Genomic DNA, 20,479 nt, shown 5'->3' on the forward strand with positions numbered 1-20,479 from the left:
CCTCAAACTAAAATAGCCCCCTGGTCTTTAATATTACTGTAATTTTCTGTGTAGGCAGCACTCTTGACTGATACTTTTAGTGTTTCATTTATTTCTTTACTTTACAGTTGTGGCAAGTGGCAAGCCTCAACAATAACAGGAACTTGTGTGCCTAGAGCAGTGGTTTGCACATAGTAAGAGCTTGTGTAAGTTAGTGAGTGCATGGTATTTTAACCTGGGGGTAAAGATTTAAAAGTTTTTTGCTGGACACAAATGGGAACTGAAGCCATGAGTTCTAGACGTTGCAGGGAAGTGGTTATAAGTAGAGATAAGATCTTTAGTACAAAATTGCCAAAATGAATTACAAGTTGGTGGAAAGTGGACTTAGGAAGGAATGGCTGGTGAAAAACCAAGAAGTATATGGTATCAGATTAGAGTGTTTGAAGAATAAACATCCCAAGACTAGCTTTGTAATAGTTCATTGTCTACAGAAGAAGACTGTAGTGATTCCTGAGAAACCGTTCATGTTCATAAGGCCTATTTTTCATTCTTTTTCCTACGCCCATTCCTCTGGGCTTAACTGTGCACTTTTAGTCAGTTTCTTCTCTATCTCTTGTTAGGATGAACAGTTGCTTGGATAAATGTAGTTGGATATTATAGGAAGAGGGAATGGAGAATATAATGAGTTCCTAAATTCTAGAATTAAGCATGTTTATTAAGAGCACAGTAAAGACAAAATATGGTGAAATAATGTAATTAATGGTAAAATATATGAATATATTATTTAATATATATCATAATATATTCTTAAATGATTATAGATTCAGGCAAATGTATTGACATTGGTTTCACTATACAGAATCTTTAAAGTTGACATCTATAAATAGGATTCTTTTTCTTCATTAACTGGAGTAAAGATGTTAGATTTTTTATTTTTAGATGAACAAAAACAAAGGTGTTTATTCAATTTTCTGAGCATTATAATTTGTATAGTAGTTATAGATCAACATGGAAAAGTTAGAAAATATTATTAATGAACACAAGTCCTTGTGTAAATCACACAAGATACCAAAGTAGTATACATTCACTGTCATTAAAAACGACATATTTCTGTTCATCTTTAACACTGCAAATTTTACATTTAATTTTTTTATCTCTCAAAAAATTAAATTGAAAAAAAGTCTTTCTTTTGCCACAGAAGGATATGTAACTAAGATTCATGAAACTTTTTACAAAATTTCTTGCTTCGGATTTTTCATGAAGGTCTTTTATATATGTTCATATGAAGAAAAACTCAATAAACTTTGAATGTTTCAAGTAGATACTTTTGCATCCTTGCTGGCTAGATCATGATGTATATAATAACTATTACAACAATAATCCACAACAATGTAAAATATAAAACTTTGTTCTATAAATCTCTTTTGGTCTCACAGTAAATCATTTCTTTCATCCAGTCATGTTGTCCCTTATTTGATTCATGCGAAGTGCTAAGTCCTTAAAGGAGGGGCATTGGTTTACATTATTGTTCCAGCATTCTGTCATGATCATATAAATCTCATTTGGTCATCTATCTGGTCATGGTAATCTTCCATTGCTCCTTAGGAGTTCTGTCAAATGGAACACAATCATCTGTCCTTCTTTGCCATTGCCAGTCATACACGTAAACACTGCTGGTGGACTTTTACTCTTCTCAATATATGTGAAAAGCTCATAAAGAACTATTCCAAACATCTGAGGCCACAGAAAACTTGCTGTGTGTCAGAGATTCTTTTACTTTGTAGTATTCTTTGTCTTGTGGGAAGACTTTGGGTAATCCAAAATCTCCAATTTTAACAATGTTCCCATTCTCCACCAATATATTGCTTGTTGCCAGATCTCTGTGTATATACCTTTTTATGTCAAGGTACTCTATACACTTGCGTATCTGAGATGTGTATTGCAGAATTATTTTTGTAATCTATCTGTTCTTTGTGGTTTTGGAGGTAATCTAAATTTCCATGTGGTAAATATTCCATAACCGGTCAGCACTCCATTGTACTTTACAATGTTATCATGTAGGAATTTCAAGATTTCAATTTCCCTTTCAAAGTCTCTGAGGTGCTCCTTGGTAGTATGCTGGAGCTTTTTTACAGCCACCACCTCCCCAGTGTTATCCTCTAGAGGGTCATACCGGCACATCTTCACACTTCCAAAGTTACCCTTTCCAAGTTACTGAGGAAATTTCAAGTGTCTTTCTTCAAACTGTGTGGGCTCTCAAGTCCTCAGAAGCACCAGAAGACCCTGAAACATTCATCCTTGTGTTTGGTAACATATGATTTTCGTATGATGGTTCTGAAAGAAGGCCTAAAATCTGGTTCATAATCCATACAATTATTTATAAGGTTTGTTAATTCTGTCCACTTTGGTGCAGGAAGTGGCCTGTCTTCATAAAACTGTAATTTTCTTTGAGAATCTAGAGCACTCAGAGGTTCATCTCCACTGTAGATTTCCCCCAAAGTAATACCAAAGCTCCATTTGTCTGTTGCCAAATTTAGATTTTTAGATTTTCAATGCATTCTGGTGGCACCCATATTATTCTCTCCTTAAGAATGTCCTTTGGTAAAACTGTAATACCAGTGCCAGGATCACTAAGTTTGATGAAAAGGAGGATTTCCTGTTTTCCTGTCTTCTTCTCTCATAAGTAGAATATTTTTGACACATACATTCCCTTCAATACAGTTTTTTTCTTCTAGAAAATGCATAGCCCATGCCAACTGTTTATCCACTTCAAATATCCATAATGTGTTTATAGAATTTTTATTCTTTTTCAAGTACATGTCTAATGATCCAAATTTTACAAACTCCAGAACGAGAATATTCTCCTCTCCACAGACACATACACCATAATTTAAAACCAAATGCTTGTGAGAAAGCTGACTCATCATGCTTGCTGCTTCAAAAAAAGACTCTATATAGTTTCTATGTGCTTTATCCAGAACTTTCAAAAGAACTTCCATTTCATGAAGCTGATCATAGTCTCCTACTTCTCTTCTTAGTCCTTTAAAATTTGTTTTGAAAATGCCTTAGCCAAGACTTTCATTAAATACCAAATCTTCATTTCTGATTTGGTGAAATATCATTTGGTTCACATTATTACGCCTTCTGTAATGTTGATGAAGTTGATACTAATATTGGTTCTAAAGACTAGAAAGTTTGATTTATCTTTTGGTTTTCGGGGACAGCATTTAGTAAACTGGAAAATTGTACTGTCTGAGCAAACAGTTTCCATCTGGTAGCAATTCAAAAGATCTTTAAGATTACTGAAGTTCTTTTTAGTACCACTGAGTTTGTGTTCTCTATTCTCATTTTTTGTAATCAAGGAATGTTTACATTCAATGACATTTTCTCACTCAACAGCAAAAGTCAGAAAATATTTATTAAAGTCCTTAGGACTGCATTGAAGTACATAAAGTCCAGTCTGATTAAGTTTATTTTCATGTATTAGAAATATATTGTTTATTGATGGTTTTAGTTTCAGCTCTTTTTTCAAGATTTGCTTAGGCCAAATTAGATCCTGTTAGCCATCGGTTAGACACCAAGTAATTGCTTGATTGAAAGATAATTTGTATAGTTAAGGGTTTGAGATTGACTGTTGAATAATTCAAATCACATGCTAAAGTCAGGAACAGCTTATTAAGAAGCAGACTTGCTAGGGCATCCTTAAATTTTTAAGGAGCATTCAGATGTTTCAAATTTTAGTAAAATTAGTTTTAATTTTCCTAATGACAGCAGATGTTTGGCAAACAGCCAGGACTTAAGCTTAAAACAAATGCCTAGAGATATTGGGTAAAATATTCTACTCCAGCGATTCAGTATGACTTTTAAGATGGCAGTGAGCAAAGTAAATATTCATACATGTTTGAGCCATTTACTAACATTCTTGTTTGTGCTTTATAACACTATATATTTAGTAACATCTAGACAGTTTGTGGTGAGAAGAATATTAAGAAGTATTCAGAGAAACTTCTCGTGATTTGATTGAGTGATCACTGAGGAAAGAAGGATGGTATTTGAAACTTTTGACAGTAAATTTCAGTTGGTCAGATCTTAGTGAGTATGGAAAATTTACTACTGTACCTCTTCCCCCTTCCCTTGGTTCTGCTGTTATTTCCCAACACAAAATTAATATATATATATATATATATATATATATATATATATATCTGTAGATAAAGATGCTTAGAATACCCTACCATTGTAATACTAATAAGAATCATGATAATTATTTAATTCATTAATGTCTAGTACTATAGTCTGTAGTTATTAATGAAGTAGAAATGTTTTCAGTAAGCCTATTTTTAATATACAGTACGCCACTATAACCTACTTAGTAGTTGGTTCATAGATAAAGATTTAGATCTTTCTGCACATGTTTTAGTAATTGCACTGTATCATACCGTACACAGTAATTTTTCTCAGTGGTTTTTATTGAAAAAATAATTGCCAAAAGTATACTAAAATTTATATCTAAAGTTTTTTGTTTTTATTACAAAAAGAGTTTGGCCTTTGTAATTGCTTTGTTTGTTAGCATTTGATTTCTTCATAGAATTCTTGAAAGAAATCAGTGGATAGGTACAGCTTCTGATCAAGTTGGTATTGTGAGTCCATGTTTTGAGGCACCCACTCTACTTTGTGCTTACTGGAATGTTAGATAAAATGTAAATGTAAAAAGTTGAAGTCAGCTGGGCTAAAAAAAAATCACCCTCTGTACTTTATCTTAAAAATGTGACAGAAACATCTGGGCCCTGGATCTGTAAGCAGGTAGTGGCAGCTAGGAGTTTGGTTTTTTTTGGGGTGATGGATCTGTGTGCTACATCAATAGCCAGGTGTTGAGTTTGAGCTCAACATTTGAACTTCTCCACTCGTCCCTATACAAGGAGGCTGTTCCCTCTGCTACCAAAGTCAGTGTCTTATAGGAAGCTGTACATGTTAGGAGGCAAGAAGACCACTAGCAACTAAAATCTCCTGTTTCCATACAAGATTTAACTTTCTGAGTTAGTTCACTTAACAAAATGGTCTCAGAAATCCATCCATTCTGCAAATGACAGTATTTCTGTCTTTGTGGCCAAGTATAGTCCATTGTGTATTTTCACCACATTGTCTTTGTCCATTTGTCTTGTCAGTGAACGTATGGGCTGTTGCAGAGTTTAGCTATTGTGAATTGCACTGTAGTAACATGGTAATGCGTGTACCACTGTGGCATGACATCATTAACTTTTTTGGTAATATACCCAGGAGAACTATAGCTGGGTCAAATGAAATTTCTATTTTTAGTTTGCAAACTCCAAAACTTAAAAGTATATGTGAAATCCTAATGCTAAGAAAGCCAACAGAATCAAAAAATAACTAACTCCAGCTGAAATAATAGCCTGAATTGTGCTAAAATACCCTCAATATAAATGAAGGACTCATGTCCACTAAGAAGCATAAGCTGTTTTGAAACATAAACTAGTGGGAATAAAATCAGAACAAGTAGATGCGAAAAGGTGGCAACTAGAAATTTTAGAAATGAAAGGGAGTCACTAAAATAAAAATTTAGTAGATTAAATAGTGATAGCCATAAAGAAAATCAGTAAATTAAAATTCACTTTTTAAAGATGCATAAAATATCTTCAAGAAAGTGCCTTTTGACTATTAAGCAAGATAAGCAAAAATCAATCTACTCCAGACACCTTACAGGGAAATCATAGATTCAGCAAGGAACCTAAACTAAAACTTATCAAACAAAAAAATCATAGTGTTGGGTCAAGTTGCTGCTCTTTTGAAGTGGATGTTTTATTTGCAGCAGTATACAGACAATAAAAGGGAGAGTATTTCATAGTAGTGGCCGTGAAAGAATAAAGGAAAAGTAAATGTTATCTTAGAATTTTATATTGATCATAATTATCACACATGTAAAGATATGTTACTAACCTACAAGATGCAGAATAAATTCAGGAAGAAAGAAGTACAAAACAAAGGATGAACAAGAAATGGATGAAAGAGGTTAGTAAAATTAAGATTGATAATAGAAATAATAAACAATATTTAATACTAGTAAGATGAAAGAAATTTTCAGCAAAATTTTTTTTTCTAGTTCCAGAGGAAGGTAGAGATGCCAAATAACTTCACAGATGTTTAGAAAAAATTTGCAAGAAAGTATGAATGTTCAATTAAACAATAGAAATATAATCTTAGAAATTCTAAACCAGCAAGTAGGGTATAGGGTAAGAGGAGACTATTGAAAAGGTTAAAAAAAAATTAAAGATGGTAAAGTGAGATAGACATTGAGATTGTAAGTGTCCAAATTTACCACAAAAGTGATCACATTTAATATGTTTGTAAATATGTGGAAACAGTTGTTATTTAATTACACTTTCAGAGACTTCCAGAATCCAGTATTCTGGATTCCGTGCAGTCTCATCTGCTCAAGGACTTTGCTTTTGTAATTATCCTCTTAATCTGTTACACCAGTTTCCTCTTCAGTGCATCATTCTTCTGTAAAATTCAGTGAGTCTTTTCTGTATTCCATTTACTTCCTCAGTGTCCAAATATTTCTCCCACTTCATGTTCCCATGGCTACTGTGTCTACTCTGTGTCTGTTTTATGAAAACTCCTCTAGTCTAGAGCTTCCAGTAACCTCCGAGTTGCTAATCCACTATTATATTGAGTCTCTTCTTTTTTTCCCTTGAAGAAAATAAATCACAACTATACATAAGTAAAATATTAACTTAAACAGCTTATCAGTGTCTTGAGTTTCCATCCTAACTGTGCCTCTGCATTTAAAATACTAGCTGTGTTACTTTGGGGGAAGTTTGCATTACTTTGTCCTAGTTTCCTGATGAAGGGTATTTACATGGGATTGAATGAAATTATATGCATTAAGTACATAGGGCTTTATGAAGGACTATACAGGACACATTGTTAAATGCTGAATAAATGTTAGCTGTGATTCAACTTTAAATTAATTAATTACTTATTCTTTATAGTACTTAAGATTGAACGCAAACCCTCATACATGCTGAGCAAATGCTCTACCACTCAGCTACATCCCCAGATCTTGAAATTTTTTATGATTAAGTAAGGGTATACATTTTAATGAGAGTAAGGCTGTAGATTTTCATAGAAAATCTTGGTGGTACATATACATTGTAATATTCTTTGGTATGTAAAAGAGAATAAAATCATTTTCTAGGAACTTATCACTTAGCCTGAAAGTTTTCCATTGACGACATCCACCTCACATCACTGTATGCCTGTGTATCTATGTCATCGTCTTGAATTTTGGGCCTCAGTCTCTTGATTTAAAAAATGAGAGGATAGCTTGATACATTTGTACATGTTCTAAATTATTTATTTCTGCCTGATTTTTGAAATTGGTTTGTGACAGTTACATGTATTCTTTTGTGATTTAAAAAAAAATTTTGTTACTAAGATTTATCTTTACTATTAATGTATATGTCTAGTTCATTACTTTGTTTTTGTTTTTTTGAGACAGGGTTCTTGCTATTCATTTCAGGCTGTCCTAGATCTCACTATGTAGCCCAGCCTGGCCTCTAACTTACGATCGTTCTGCCACAATTTATTACTTTGCAAGGAGTGTTTGGCACGCAGGGCTCACAGGAAGATAGACATTTATTAGCATTATTCACTGCTATATGAAATGGTGTATGAATATAACATAATTTGTCTGTTTTGCTGATGAGCATTTGGATTGATTCTAGTTTGGAACAACAGAACACAATGCTGCTCTGTTCATGTACTTCTCTTGTGCCCTTGAGCAAGTTTTTCTGAAGCCTAATATATTGACCTAGAACTGCAGAGTCAGCCCTATTGCTTGTGTTTTACTAATTTAGGTAGTGCCAGCTTTTTTACCAAGTTATTTGTACCTATTTATATATTATCCGGCAGTGTATGTGTTTCTGTTGCTTCGTTTCTATGCTAACATTAGGTGTTGTCATATTTTCACTTTTCCTAATCTAATGGTTGTAAAGTAGCATTTTGTAGCTATATTTGCATGCGATTAATAATGAAGTAATCACCTTTTATATATTTATTAGTTTATTTGTATTTTTTTTCTATGTAAGTTTGTTCCATTCATTTTTATGATTGATCAATAAGGGTTGTTAAAATATCTTAATACTCGTTCTTTGATTCCATTTATTGAAAATAATCTCATTTTGGGATTTTTTTTTCCTTTTTTTATATGGGATTTTTAAAAAAACAGATATTCTGATTTTAATACAGCATAACTTGTTTAAGAAGTCTTTTTTGGGGGATCAAACTCAAAGAAATCTTTCTTGATCGTGAAAATATTTAACGTTGTCTGAGGCATGTACATGCATTTAAATAATCTATCTGAAATTTTTATTATAGGAGAGAATTTCTATTTATTATAGGAAGTAGAGTTGAATTTATTTATTTATTTATTTTTGTTGTTTTTTCCCACCCTTTCTATTAACATACATTTGTGAAACAAAACAAATACATTCATTGTGGGGAATTGGGAAAGGTATATGTATATATCACATCGTGGTTTTTAAAAATTTTTTTCTCTATATCTAGATTATGTTATCTATTTATTTTGTATGGAGGGTTGTACAGTTGTCTCAAATTTATTAGTCATCATTTCTTCACCAAATAGTGTTCTAAGACAGTTTTAAGAGGGAGGATTTTTTGCATTTTATTTTGTTTTTTCCTTTGTAGGAATTCACTTAACCTTGAATATATTTGTTAAAAATTTGTTTTATCCTTTAAAGTAATTCCTTTGTGTCCTAATTTTTTGAAAGCCATTTGCATGGCTGTTGTATTTTATTAAGTGATTTTTCTTTATAGCTACTGAAATGATTTATAGTTTTTCATCTTTAATTTGTTACCGAGGGGAATAAATCACACTTGTAATGTTTAACTACTCTTACATTCATAGGATAAATCCAATAAGGACTATGGCAATATTATCTTTTATACATTTATTGATTAAATTGGCTAATAATATTTGTTTGTTAGTTAATATGAAAAACAACTCTTTTATATAAACTTGTTTTAATAAATTTTACAGCAGAAAATATAGGTGCAGAACTCAAAGCTCCACTAAAGCAAGAACCTCTCCAAGTAAGGGGTAAATATATTTTATTCTATTTTTTTATTTACTAGTGGTTTGAATTAAATGTATAAATTGTTAGTATGAATGTCTTTATAATTATGTTCGTAGGATATAGTACTTTTTTGCTCTTATATATTATCCATAAAAATTTATTGTTTATAAGTTAATTTTGTACTGGTTTATTTTGCATTTTGGTCATAATTATTTTGGAAACCTAAAGAGGCAAAATCATCTGTTACGTCATCATTTTTAGAATAGCCGTGTGTGTGTGTGTGTGTGTGTGTGTGTGTGTGTGTGTGTGTGTACATGTGTATATGTTTTGGAAGGGATAATGAAAAGTTGAAGTGATTTCTGTTTGCAGCTTTGTTCTATGTAGTATGCTGTGGTTTTCAACCTCAAAGCTGCTGTTTTGTGGAGACACTAACTCTACATGACAAAGAGCCTTATGGCTTTGGTGTTGTACAAAACTCGTTCAGTTTGCAGCTCCTGAGCCTATTATCTGTCTGACGTTGGGCTATGTATTTGACCTCTCTGAGCCTTAGTTGTCTCTGCTGTAAGATGGTGCTAAAAATGAGGCCTCTTAGGGGCTGGGATTTAGCTCAGCGGCATAAGCGCCTGCCTTGTAAGCAGGCAGTCGTGAGTTCGAACCCTGGTACCGATAAAAAGGAAAAAGACCCCCCCCCCCCCAAAAAAAAGAAATGAGGCCTCTTTTCTAGAATAGCTTTAGATACCCTGGATGGCAGATATCTAGGATATCTGAGGATAGCAAGTAGTCAAAAGTAAAAATAATTTATGTTGGCATATATATCAGTTAGTGTCATCAGAACCATCATCAATAATCTGGGCCAGGCTAGGCAAACAGAAATTTCTGGTACTTTGAAGGAAAAAAAATTTTTTTAAATCTTATTTAAAAGGAAAAAGAGAAAAAACAAAACAAAACAAAGCGGTGTAAGGGTATAAGTAATACAGAACTACAAAAAAAAAAACCAGTAAGAAATCACCAGTTAATGATTACACATTATCTTCTGAGAGACAGTTGCTCAGGTCACAGTATCAAAGCATACAAAGTGAACATTCAAACAGAGAGACTGCAAACAGTTGTGTTCAATGATCCAACCAAAAACAATATGGTCAGCTATTTAACACCCCTAAACACACTTGCAGTTGTATCCTTTAGAGCACTTTTTTTCCCTCTTTTTTACAACAAAATTTACACATTTTGGGTTTTATTACTCCTTAGTTCTTAATACTTTTTTTTTTTGGAAAAGAATAAAGTCAAATATGGCAAAACAAAACTGTCATTCAAAACCAAGGATAGACATAGTACATGATGTAAAAACAGAGTACAAGGTTATCAACAGTGGTTACCATAATGCCTCTTGTTTCCTTAAAAAGAATTGTCTATCTCATTAGGTATTATAAAGTTGAACAAAACAGTAGAGAACAAGACCAATAAAACTTAAACATTGTAAATATTACAGGATTTGAAGGAAAAATTTTAAGCTTTTTTTTTTTTTAAAGAACTAATCTTTCAAAAGAAGGTATAATTCTCCTCCTAGCTCTAGAAGAGAGATTTTGAGTTTTAGATTATTGGAATAAGGCAGCCTAGGGACCCGAAATCATGCAAAATGAAATCTGAACTCTCCTCTATACTTTTTTTCAGATAAGGGTTTGCATTTTCTTTTCTTCTTTTTCTTCTTCTTCTTTTTTTTTTTCTTCCTTCTTTTTAATTCTTTTTGAGACAAGGTTTCACTGTGCAGTTTAGGTTGGCCTTAAATTCACTGCATATCCCAGGCTGGCCTTGAACTTGCATAGCCCAGGCTGGCCTTGAACTTGCAGGAATCCTCCTGCCTCAGCCTCACAAGCGCAGGGATTATAGGTGTATATTACCATGATTGGCCAATGGTTTGGTTTTTATGTTTAATTTCATTTTTGAAATATTCTTATTTACGTTTGTACATTTTGTTTTTGTCAATATGTTTTTAAGGAATTATTTTCATCTACTGAAATGATTGATAATTTTGGTCTTAATTTTGCTCTTTCAATTTGGAAGTAAAACAAAACCAGGGATTAACATATTGGGACCTACAGTATGAAGTAAATGTCAGCTTGAAACAGAATATAAAGTTTTTGTTGTTTTGCTCTTATTCATCAGATATTTGCTTGTCTTTGTCACATGACCAAAAGCCTCACAATGATTTATTAACATAGAACAATGTGGTGTAATTTAACTAAATAAGTAAATAATGTAATTAATGCCGATTTGGTACCTTGTTATGGTAGTCCTGTGTTTTTTTAGATAAGGTCTCCTGATGTAGGCCTGGCTGGCTTCAGATTTGCTGGTGTCCTTCTGCCTCAGTCTCCCAGGTGCTGCGATTACAAGTGTATATCTATCTGATGCCTAGGTCTACCTTTTTTTCTTTCTCTCTTTTTTTTTTTCTTCCTTCCTTTGAACTACAGATTGAACCTAGGGCTTTTGTATTGAGCTATACACCTAGCAATTTTTAAATTTTGAGACAGAGTCTCACTGAGTCATTAAATTGCCCAGGCTGGGTTCAAACTTTTAACCCTCCTGCCTCAGTCTGTCAGAGTACTGGCATGTCAGTCATGTGCCACTATGTGGCATACCAGTCGTTATTTTTTATGAGCAAATGTGTTTTTTGTTTGTTTATTTGAGTTTTTGTTGGTTTTATTTTGTTTTTGCATACCTGGGGATGCTCTACCACTGAACTATGTCCTGAGAAACTATATCCTTTTTGTTTTGAGACACAGTCCTGCTAAGTTGCCTGGCCTGATCTTTCTGCCTCTGATTCCTAAGTAGCCGGATTATAGGCATGAACCAGGATTTTTTGCCCGCAGTGTTAGGTATTAAACCCAGAGCCTTATATGTCCTAGACAAGTGCTGTATCACCAGGCTATATTCCCAGACCCTTCTGAGTATTTGATACTTGACAATAAAAAAATAATTTATTAGAAGGCACTATTATGCCTATAAACCATGACATTTTTATAATAAAATTTGTTCCTCCAGTTTTGTTACATCACATGAACTAGCCCAATGGCTTTAAATTTTTTTTCTACTGTAATTTACAAAATAAACTAATGACCCCAGAAGTATAGATCACTATATATAACTGAGTCAACATTTTTCGCAAAAAGTATTTACTCTTAATTTCTTTGATTGCTTTCAAAGAACCAAACTAGCCTGTAATTCTTTATTCAAACCTTGTTTTTGTTCAGATCCTAAACAATTTAAATTATTTTAATGATTTATAGAGTACTATTTATGCAAGGAGTCTGCTAGACAAAAGTTGATCATTTTAGCATTAGTTATAGGTGAGTTTATTCAGATAAAAGCAAGATGGCTAAAAATGAGATTCTACCATTTTCTGCACTTGGCTTTTTTTTTTTTTTTTTTTGAAACAGGGTCTTCCTATGTTGTTAAAGCTAGTCTTAAACTGTGTAGCTCAGGCTGGCCTCAAAGTCACAGTCTCCCAAGTGCTTGGATTACAAGCCTGGCAGGGCATTTTAGGAAGAAAGATCAACTTCTTATGGAATTTATTAATGAACTCACTTAAATATCAACATATATTCATCTTCATATATGACTTTTGGTGTGCATGCTTACATGTTTTCTTGTGTTTTTGTTTAGTCAAAGCAGTTCTTAAGAAAAGGGAGTATGGATCAAAATACACTCAGAATAATTTCATCACTGGAGTCAGAGCAATAAATGAGTTCTGCCTCAAATCCAGGTACAGTACTTTTTAAAAAATGGGGTAGTGTGCCTTATCTGAACAATCCTTCTTATGTAAATTATCTGTCTATCTTTCTTTCATTTGTTGGTTCCTTTGTTTTGCGGAGCCTAGGCTGGCCTGGAACTCGTGGCAGTCCTACCTCAGCCTCCCAAGTGCAGGGATTACAGGCATGTGTCACCATGCCTGGCCTAATTTGTGTCTTACTTATTACCTTTCATGTGTAGAAAATTCCCCCACTGCCTCCCTCCTAAATTGGAGAGATGGTTTTATTCAGTGAAAGATGTTTAAATAGTTAGCTTATTAAACTGAATTCTGCTCAAGGATGAAAAATTTCAATGTTAGTTTTTTTCAGTGATTAAAATCCACAAGGTAAACCTCTAAAAACCTCTGTATGGCATAGAATTCTTCGAAGTTCTATTATATAGTAGAATGTGACATAGTTATCAGTAAGATTATTTGCATATTTGACCTTAGCAGTTTTGTTGTTTTTATTTTTTTGGCTAGCAGAGTTGACTAATTAGTGAGTTATATTTGATGGTCATTCTAGTAATTGTGATTTCTGTTGCATATAATTTTACTTCTTATATTTCTTATTTTCTCATAATCATAGAGGTTGATTGGCATATGCCATAAATTTAAACTTTTCTTCATCCTGTGTGGGCCATTTAGAGAACCATACAATCTATATCTTTTTCTCCCTTCCCTCATGGTTGAACAAATAAATATTTTTATAATTTGCATGAGTTTCTTAAATATTGAACAGTTGTAACATTGCTATAAATTATATTCTATTTCACATAGAATATTTCATTTGGTTGTTATGAAAAATTTTTTAAATTAGATGGATCAGACACTGCTGTCTCCACGTTATAGACCAGGAGAAGTAGTAAATGATGATTTGACCCAGCTAATTTAGTAAGTTGATGAGAGGGAAGGAATTAGAATACATATCTTTTACTATCTAATATGTAATGGCTGTTGATTTTTAAAATCTGCATTTAATTTGTAACTTAATAATATTCCATTGTCACTGATTTTTTTTTTTTTTTTTTAATCTTTTTGAGGTAGGGTCTCACCATGTAGTTCAGACTGACCTTAAGCTCACTTTGCCGCCCAGTTTGGTCTTGAACTCGCAGCAGTCCTCCTGCCCTGGGATTACAGGCATGTACCACCATGCCCATCTTGATATATTTATAGATCTTTTCATTGCTGTTAAAAATTTCCTTGGGAAGAAAACAAATGTTTAAAAGAACTAGCAGTGACCTGATGAATATATAAGCCTTTTAGAATTTGAAAGTATTTATCACCTAATTAACACACAGTCTTTATGACTTGGTATCTTTGAATAGATATTGCTACTTAGTATTAATCAAATTTGAACAAATGACTTGTGAATTATTTATATATTTATTTATTTATAACACATATAATTTTTATATCACATCATCAGTGTTAGTATAGTCGGGTATGGTGGATTTCCCTATGCAGGGTCTCCCTATGCAGTTCAGATTGGCCTTGAACTCACTTTGTAGCCCAAGCTGGTCTCAAACTTGTTACAGTCCTCTTGCCTCAACCTCCTCAGTGCTGGCATTACAGGCATGTGCCACTACACCTGGCATGAATCTTTTATTTAAATTCTTTAGTATGAAGATGATATTCTAATATCTAGTGTTTTCACTTAAAACTTTTTTCATACGATACAGATGGTGGTGTGTCTGCAGGAGATAAAATGCAAGCACCAACGAGGGAGTTAAATACATCCAATATTATATTACTGAACATCCAGAATAATTCTTGAGACAGGAGGATTGGTGTGAATTTGAGGCCAGACAGGGTTCCATTGTAAGTCCAAGATCACCCCAGATTACACAAATGGATGCTGTCTCAAAAACAAGTTTTTTTTTTTTAACTGTCTTTATGCCATTTCCTATACAGAAACGCCATCTTTAAAACTGATATTTAAAAGTTGTACAGGTATATTCTTTTAAAATGAAGATGCACTTTTACCTGTCCTTAATAATTCTTTTAATTGATAAACTGTGAGCACTTTGAATAAATGTATTGTGTTTTTTTTCTTCAGTGATCTAGAACAGCTTCGAAAAATCAGACGACGAAGTCCCCATGAAGATACTGAGTCCTTTACTGTATATTTGAGATCAGATGTGGAGGCCAAGTAAGAACATAGTTAATTTTGAGAAAAACTACAAGCCAAATTTGGGAGTAATAAAGAGACATTGAGACAGATTAAAATTTTTAAAATGACATTTTAAAAACAATATTTTTATATTTGAAAATTTGTTTATCCTTACTGGTAACAAATTTATAAACTAATTGTATTAATTAAATACATGTCATAATTTATAGGAAAATTTTACTTTTATTCTTTATGTTTACTTTAGTGAAGTTCGTTAAATGCCTTATATTGCTCTATAAAGACGTTGTTTTTGTAAGATTCTGTTTAGTTATAGTAATTCGTTTAGATTTAAATATAAATTATCATAAAATCATTAAAATTATTCATTGGTGGTGTGTGTGTGTACGCAGATCTTTGGAGGTTTGGGGAAGTCCTGAAGCTCTTGCTAGAGAGAAAAAGCTACGTAAGGAAGCAGAAATAGAATATAGAGAACGTAAGTATATTCAAGTTAAAAAGTAGTTTACAGGTAAGGACAGTGCCTGCAGTAATTGTACACTGTGCTTGCATGCCTCAGGGCTTTGGCCATGTTGGTTCCAGCAACTACCAGTTTCCATTTGGGGATTTAATTATTTTATAAAAGATAAGATCTAGGTTTTTAGGGATTTTTTTTCCCTTGATAGTCTTTTTAATATGAAAGGAAGAGAAGCCATTGTTTGTGGTTTCTGTAGCACATACAACTACCAAAAATTACTTTCTTATTTATTTTTGAGGTAAGGTCTCTCTGTTAGTGCACTCTGGTCTTGAACTTGTTTGTGTAGCCCAAGGTGATCTTGAACTCACACTGATCCTCCTGCCTCAGGCTGCAGAGTGCAGGGCTTACTGATGTGTGCCACCATACCCGACTATACTAACATTGATGATGTGATATAAAAATTATATGTGTTATAAAACAGAAGTAGCTAGTTTCTTAGAGAATGGACTCTTGAACAGCTACAACATTAACTCATTCATTTAGCAGATATTTATCAAACACCCACTATAAATAAGAAGCTATGCTTGGTGCTTGAGATCTAGATCCAAGTAGGACCATCAGAAATTTAACCATCTAGCAGGTTAGTGATGAAGTGACCTTAGAATTTGGGATTGGGGTAATATAAATACCTTTTAAATAATTACTCAAATTACATGTGTGTGTTAATGATAAAAGTGAAACATACTTACAATTTTTTTTAAAAATTACAGAAATACAAGCCAGATGTAGCGTCACACACCTCTAATCCCAGCAGTCTGGAAGGCTGAGGCAAGAAGATTATAAATTAGAGCCCTGCCTGGGCAACAGCAAGAGTCTGTCTCAAAATTAAAAAAAAAAAGAGCTAGCAATGTGTAGCTTAATCAAAGGCCATGCATTCCAACCCTGGCCTATCTTTTAAAAATTATAGTCTTCTTTTGTTTTATGTACTAGTTTTATTTTCTTTACTGGAGTTAACTTGTTAACATTATGATACACAGCTTTTCAGAATATTTCCAATACATTTAAAAATGTATATGCATTTTTTCTCATTTAAACGTGAATGAGATGACACTGTAAACATGCTTGTACATCTTGCTGTTCATGCACAGTTGTGTATTGGTAACTATTCTGAATCTTATAGAAATCCATCTTTACCTCATTTTATTTTAAAAGATAAGTGATTCTGTTGTATGGATGTAGCAAGATTAATGTTTTCTGTTTTTTAGTAATCTATAAATAATCTATTAGTAAATATCCTCAGACTTTCTTCTCTTCTCCTGTCTTCTCTCCTCTCCTTTTTTTTTCTTTCCTTTCTTTCCTTCCTTTCTTCCTCTCTCTCTGTCTTCTTTTCTCTGTCTCTGTCTCTTTCTTTTCTCTGTCTCTGTCTCTTTCTTTCTTTCATTCTGTGTTGTTGGGGATTAAACACCCTTAAACCCTAATTCTGTCCTTTCTCCCTCCCTACCTCCCTCCCTTTCTTCGTTTCTTATCACATGAAACTTACAAATATTTAAGGCATAGACTGTTAATAATAGAATTTTAAGGTCAAATGGCATAGGCATTTTAAAATCTGAGAGACCTTGAAATATTATTCTCCAAGGGGAATATGGTACCAATTTATATCTGCACTGATAGTATTTGACAGTGGCTGCTTTTTTGTACCCTTTCCTATGTTGGATATTAACAGTGCTTTAATTTTTTTGTGTACTTAATGGAAACAGATAATGTTCGTTTAATTTTGAATTTCTGTGATTACCACTGTGGTCATTTGTGTTCTGATGATTGCTTTTTCCCAAGTTCTTGTAATAATTTTTATATCTGTTCTTTGCTCACTTGTAGATTGTGTCTTTTAAAACACATTTTAGTGAGTTTGGTGAATTTTAATATTTAGTTTTAGATTTTCTTTATTTTAAAGAGAATAAAACAAAACAGAACAAAGCAGATCAGAACAAAACAGTACAAGCAACACAGGGTTTCAAAACAAGACAACAGGAAATCAACAGTGGCTACCGTAATGTCTCTTATTTTCTTCAAAATAGTTGCCCATATCTTCACACATAATGAATTCAAACAAAACAAAATAGTATAAAACGGATCAAAACAAAAGAATGAAAGCATTACAGGCCTTCAAAAACAGACAGTAGGAAAATCAACAGTGGCTACCATAAAGTTTTAGATGTTCTAACATCTTTCCTCAACATCTGTCTTTTGGTCTTCCTAACTTTTTACTGAGGAAATTTGACATATTCAGAAGTACTCATGATGGTATAAAAAAACTAAAGTACATCTAGCTTTATAATTGAAATGTGATTAACCTTGTTTCTCCTTCACAAACCCTCACTTTACCAGGTTACTTTGAAAGTAGTTCCAGAAGTTACATTATTTCATCTATAAATATTTTAGATATATCTCTGAATAATCAGTTTGTAGAATGTTTAGGGAAGCTACCTACTATCAGCAGTAACCTTTCAGTCTTAATAATCCTTGCAGTTGCCCTGCAGTTGAAAATCTAACATGTTTCTTATAGCTTTATTTTTGGCAAAGAAAGTGAGTGACTTGCTGCTGCTGCTTCCTTTTCTTGACAAAATTGGAACACTTTGTGTCATTCTAATCAGACCTGTTAGGAGTAAGTAGGTTTTGAGATTTTTGAGCCTAACCTTTATAATTCTCCTTTATCTATGTATTGAATAAGTACAGATTTCCTTACAAAATCTCAGTCGTTTAAATAGTATGTTTATTTTGAAAAGTATGAAGGAGTTGGTGAATGCTAGTTTTAATGGGTTTTGGCCTCTTGGAGGATTAAACTGCTATTGACAGTACACAGCTATGCTAAAGAGGGTGACACCTTCACAGAAGTGAAATACTTACTTTCAGTAGGTGAAATACCTTATTGGGGTCAAGTAGCCTTATAAGTTTTGGTATACTGTGCAGCTATTGAGTTCATAGGCAATACTGGCGTTAGCACAGAATATAGTCAGGTGTTTTAATAGGGCATATTCTATTGCAGAAAAAGGTACCCTCATTGGAGTTATCCTGAGGAACTTACATAGGGGACTTCAGTGGAGACAGGGGTGCTTATGTCTGTGAAGAATGTGCACACTTTTCTTTGGTAATCAAGTTTGTTATACTTTATCTATTATATGGTGGATGAATGTGACTTAGCATCCTTTGGTTTCCCAGAAGAATATCATGTCTCTGATTTCCTTTTTTTTAGTTTGATGTAGGATATTCTCTTGTGTTCATATTCCTTATAATCATGATAGTAATTTTTATCAGTTTTATTACAAAGGGGCTAGACATGTTTAGGATTTGAGAAATTAATAAATTTTGGCCTGTGTGATTGTTGAAAACTCTTATTTCGTAATTATCTGATTTTAATGGTACATATTTCTTCCTTTCCTTTGATCTTAACAGGTTTCTCATAATGCTTTTCAATTTTAGGTCCTCTGACTTGAACTAAGTGCCATTCCATTCTAATTCTTATCATAATTATTTTTGGTTTAAGCCCTTTTCACCAAAGAGGCATGAAGAGCCCTACATCAATCAGTGTTCAAATATTGTTAATTTTTAGCAAGTTTAATTCTAAAATTACTTATTAATTCTGTGTTTCTGTTTATAGTTTTTGAATCTTAGTCTAATTAATTTTAATAAGAAGAGTCTTTCTGGATAGCTTGCAGCAACCAAATGTCTTTGGTTCTTAATAAATTTACTTATGTTGTGGAATCTGTTTTCAATAGGCCAACTTGGAAAACTATTACTTGTTGCCTATTTTGTGTAAAGTGCATGCCAAGAATTTATAGTAATGATTGATCAAAAAACCCCAAAAGAATTATATTTCATACTATATGGAATTTAAATTTTAGTCTACATATTGAAAAATGCTTGGAACATAGCCATGCTCATTTATTTATATATTGTTTATGGCTGCCTCTGTGCTACCAGCGGCAGAGTTGAGGAGCTCCAACAGAGGCTCTCCATGGGATTCCTGTCACTTTGTACTGTTGTTCAGTGCAGGACAAAGAGTAGTATCACAGATCCAGTTCATCAGAGTTTTTACTGCTATAGGCATCCTTGTTTATGATATTTTATACTTTCTAAAAAGGCATTCTGTTGTGAGTGACACGTATGGTAACTCAGTTGCTCTTTATAGAAAATCAGTATCAAGAGGTTTTTGAACATAATTTTTTGATAGTTGGGCAACTGGTGATCATTGGTTAAAAACTACTGAAAAAGAGATGAATAAAATTGCATGCCTCTGAGTAACAGCAGTATTTGGCAGTACTGGTCGAATTTCCCTACAAATACAACCTAGCAGGAAAACAAGTTCTAGCATAGAAACAGGGTAAGTGTATGAAAATCTTCAAATACAAAATGATAAAATGAACATTGGCAACCAATTTTGATAATACCATATACTGAGGTTTTTTTCCTTTGGTGCTAGGGATAGAGTCCAGAGCTTTGCATATGCTAAGCGTATGTTCTGCTGAGCTACATGCCTCACCTCGGGAACACTAACTTTGAATCCTAATTAAGCAAACTGTTATTTTGCCCTTTATCTTATTAATAGAGCTTATATTACAAAGAGTTATAATCACATATTTTTATATTTTAAATTTGTGAAAATTTTTTGTGGAAATTTGTCTTCTTACAGAAGTATTTTAATAATACCTTTTTGTTCTTCAGAGCATAAAATCAAAGTTTGCCAACTACATTTAATGTTTCATTAGTATTCTATCTACTTAAGTTTTGTACTTTTGAAGGACTGACTAGTAACTTGATAAGAAAATATATAACTGGAATCCCTGAAGTATATCTAGGATGTTTGTGAATTCTTTGACAGTATTTCTATGTTTTGCACAGGATGAAGGCTTAAAAATGACAACATTTCCTCTCCTGCATGAGCTGACAGAATTTCTAAGAGGAAATTTTGTAACAGCTACGATTAGTAATCCCAGAGGAAAAAAAGGGTAGAGGAAGTT

General features: G+C 33.0%; 1 protein-coding gene and 1 pseudogene across 1 annotated transcript in view; one reads left to right on the forward strand and one right to left on the reverse strand.

Annotated features, from left to right (window-relative positions):
• Window positions 1–20,479, forward strand: part of Slc30a9 (solute carrier family 30 member 9) — an 83,590-nt gene that overhangs the window by 13,434 nt on the left and 49,677 nt on the right. Inside the window, exons 3-6 of the mRNA XM_063240564.1 lie at window positions 9,059–9,118; window positions 12,756–12,855; window positions 14,939–15,031; window positions 15,403–15,485. Of these exons, the coding sequence (XP_063096634.1) occupies window positions 9,059–9,118; window positions 12,756–12,855; window positions 14,939–15,031; window positions 15,403–15,485 (336 nt within the window). The remainder of the gene's footprint in view (window positions 1–9,058; window positions 9,119–12,755; window positions 12,856–14,938; window positions 15,032–15,402; window positions 15,486–20,479) is intronic.
• On the reverse strand, window positions 1,429–6,569 carry LOC106028018 (tyrosine-protein kinase JAK2-like; annotated as a pseudogene).

This window comes from Cavia porcellus, unplaced genomic scaffold, assembly GCF_034190915.1.
Source record: "Cavia porcellus strain 051 isolate PalLab524CR breed Dunkin Hartley unplaced genomic scaffold, mCavPor4.1 scaffold_30, whole genome shotgun sequence".
In the NCBI taxonomy this organism is placed as follows: Eukaryota; Metazoa; Chordata; class Mammalia; order Rodentia; family Caviidae; genus Cavia; species Cavia porcellus.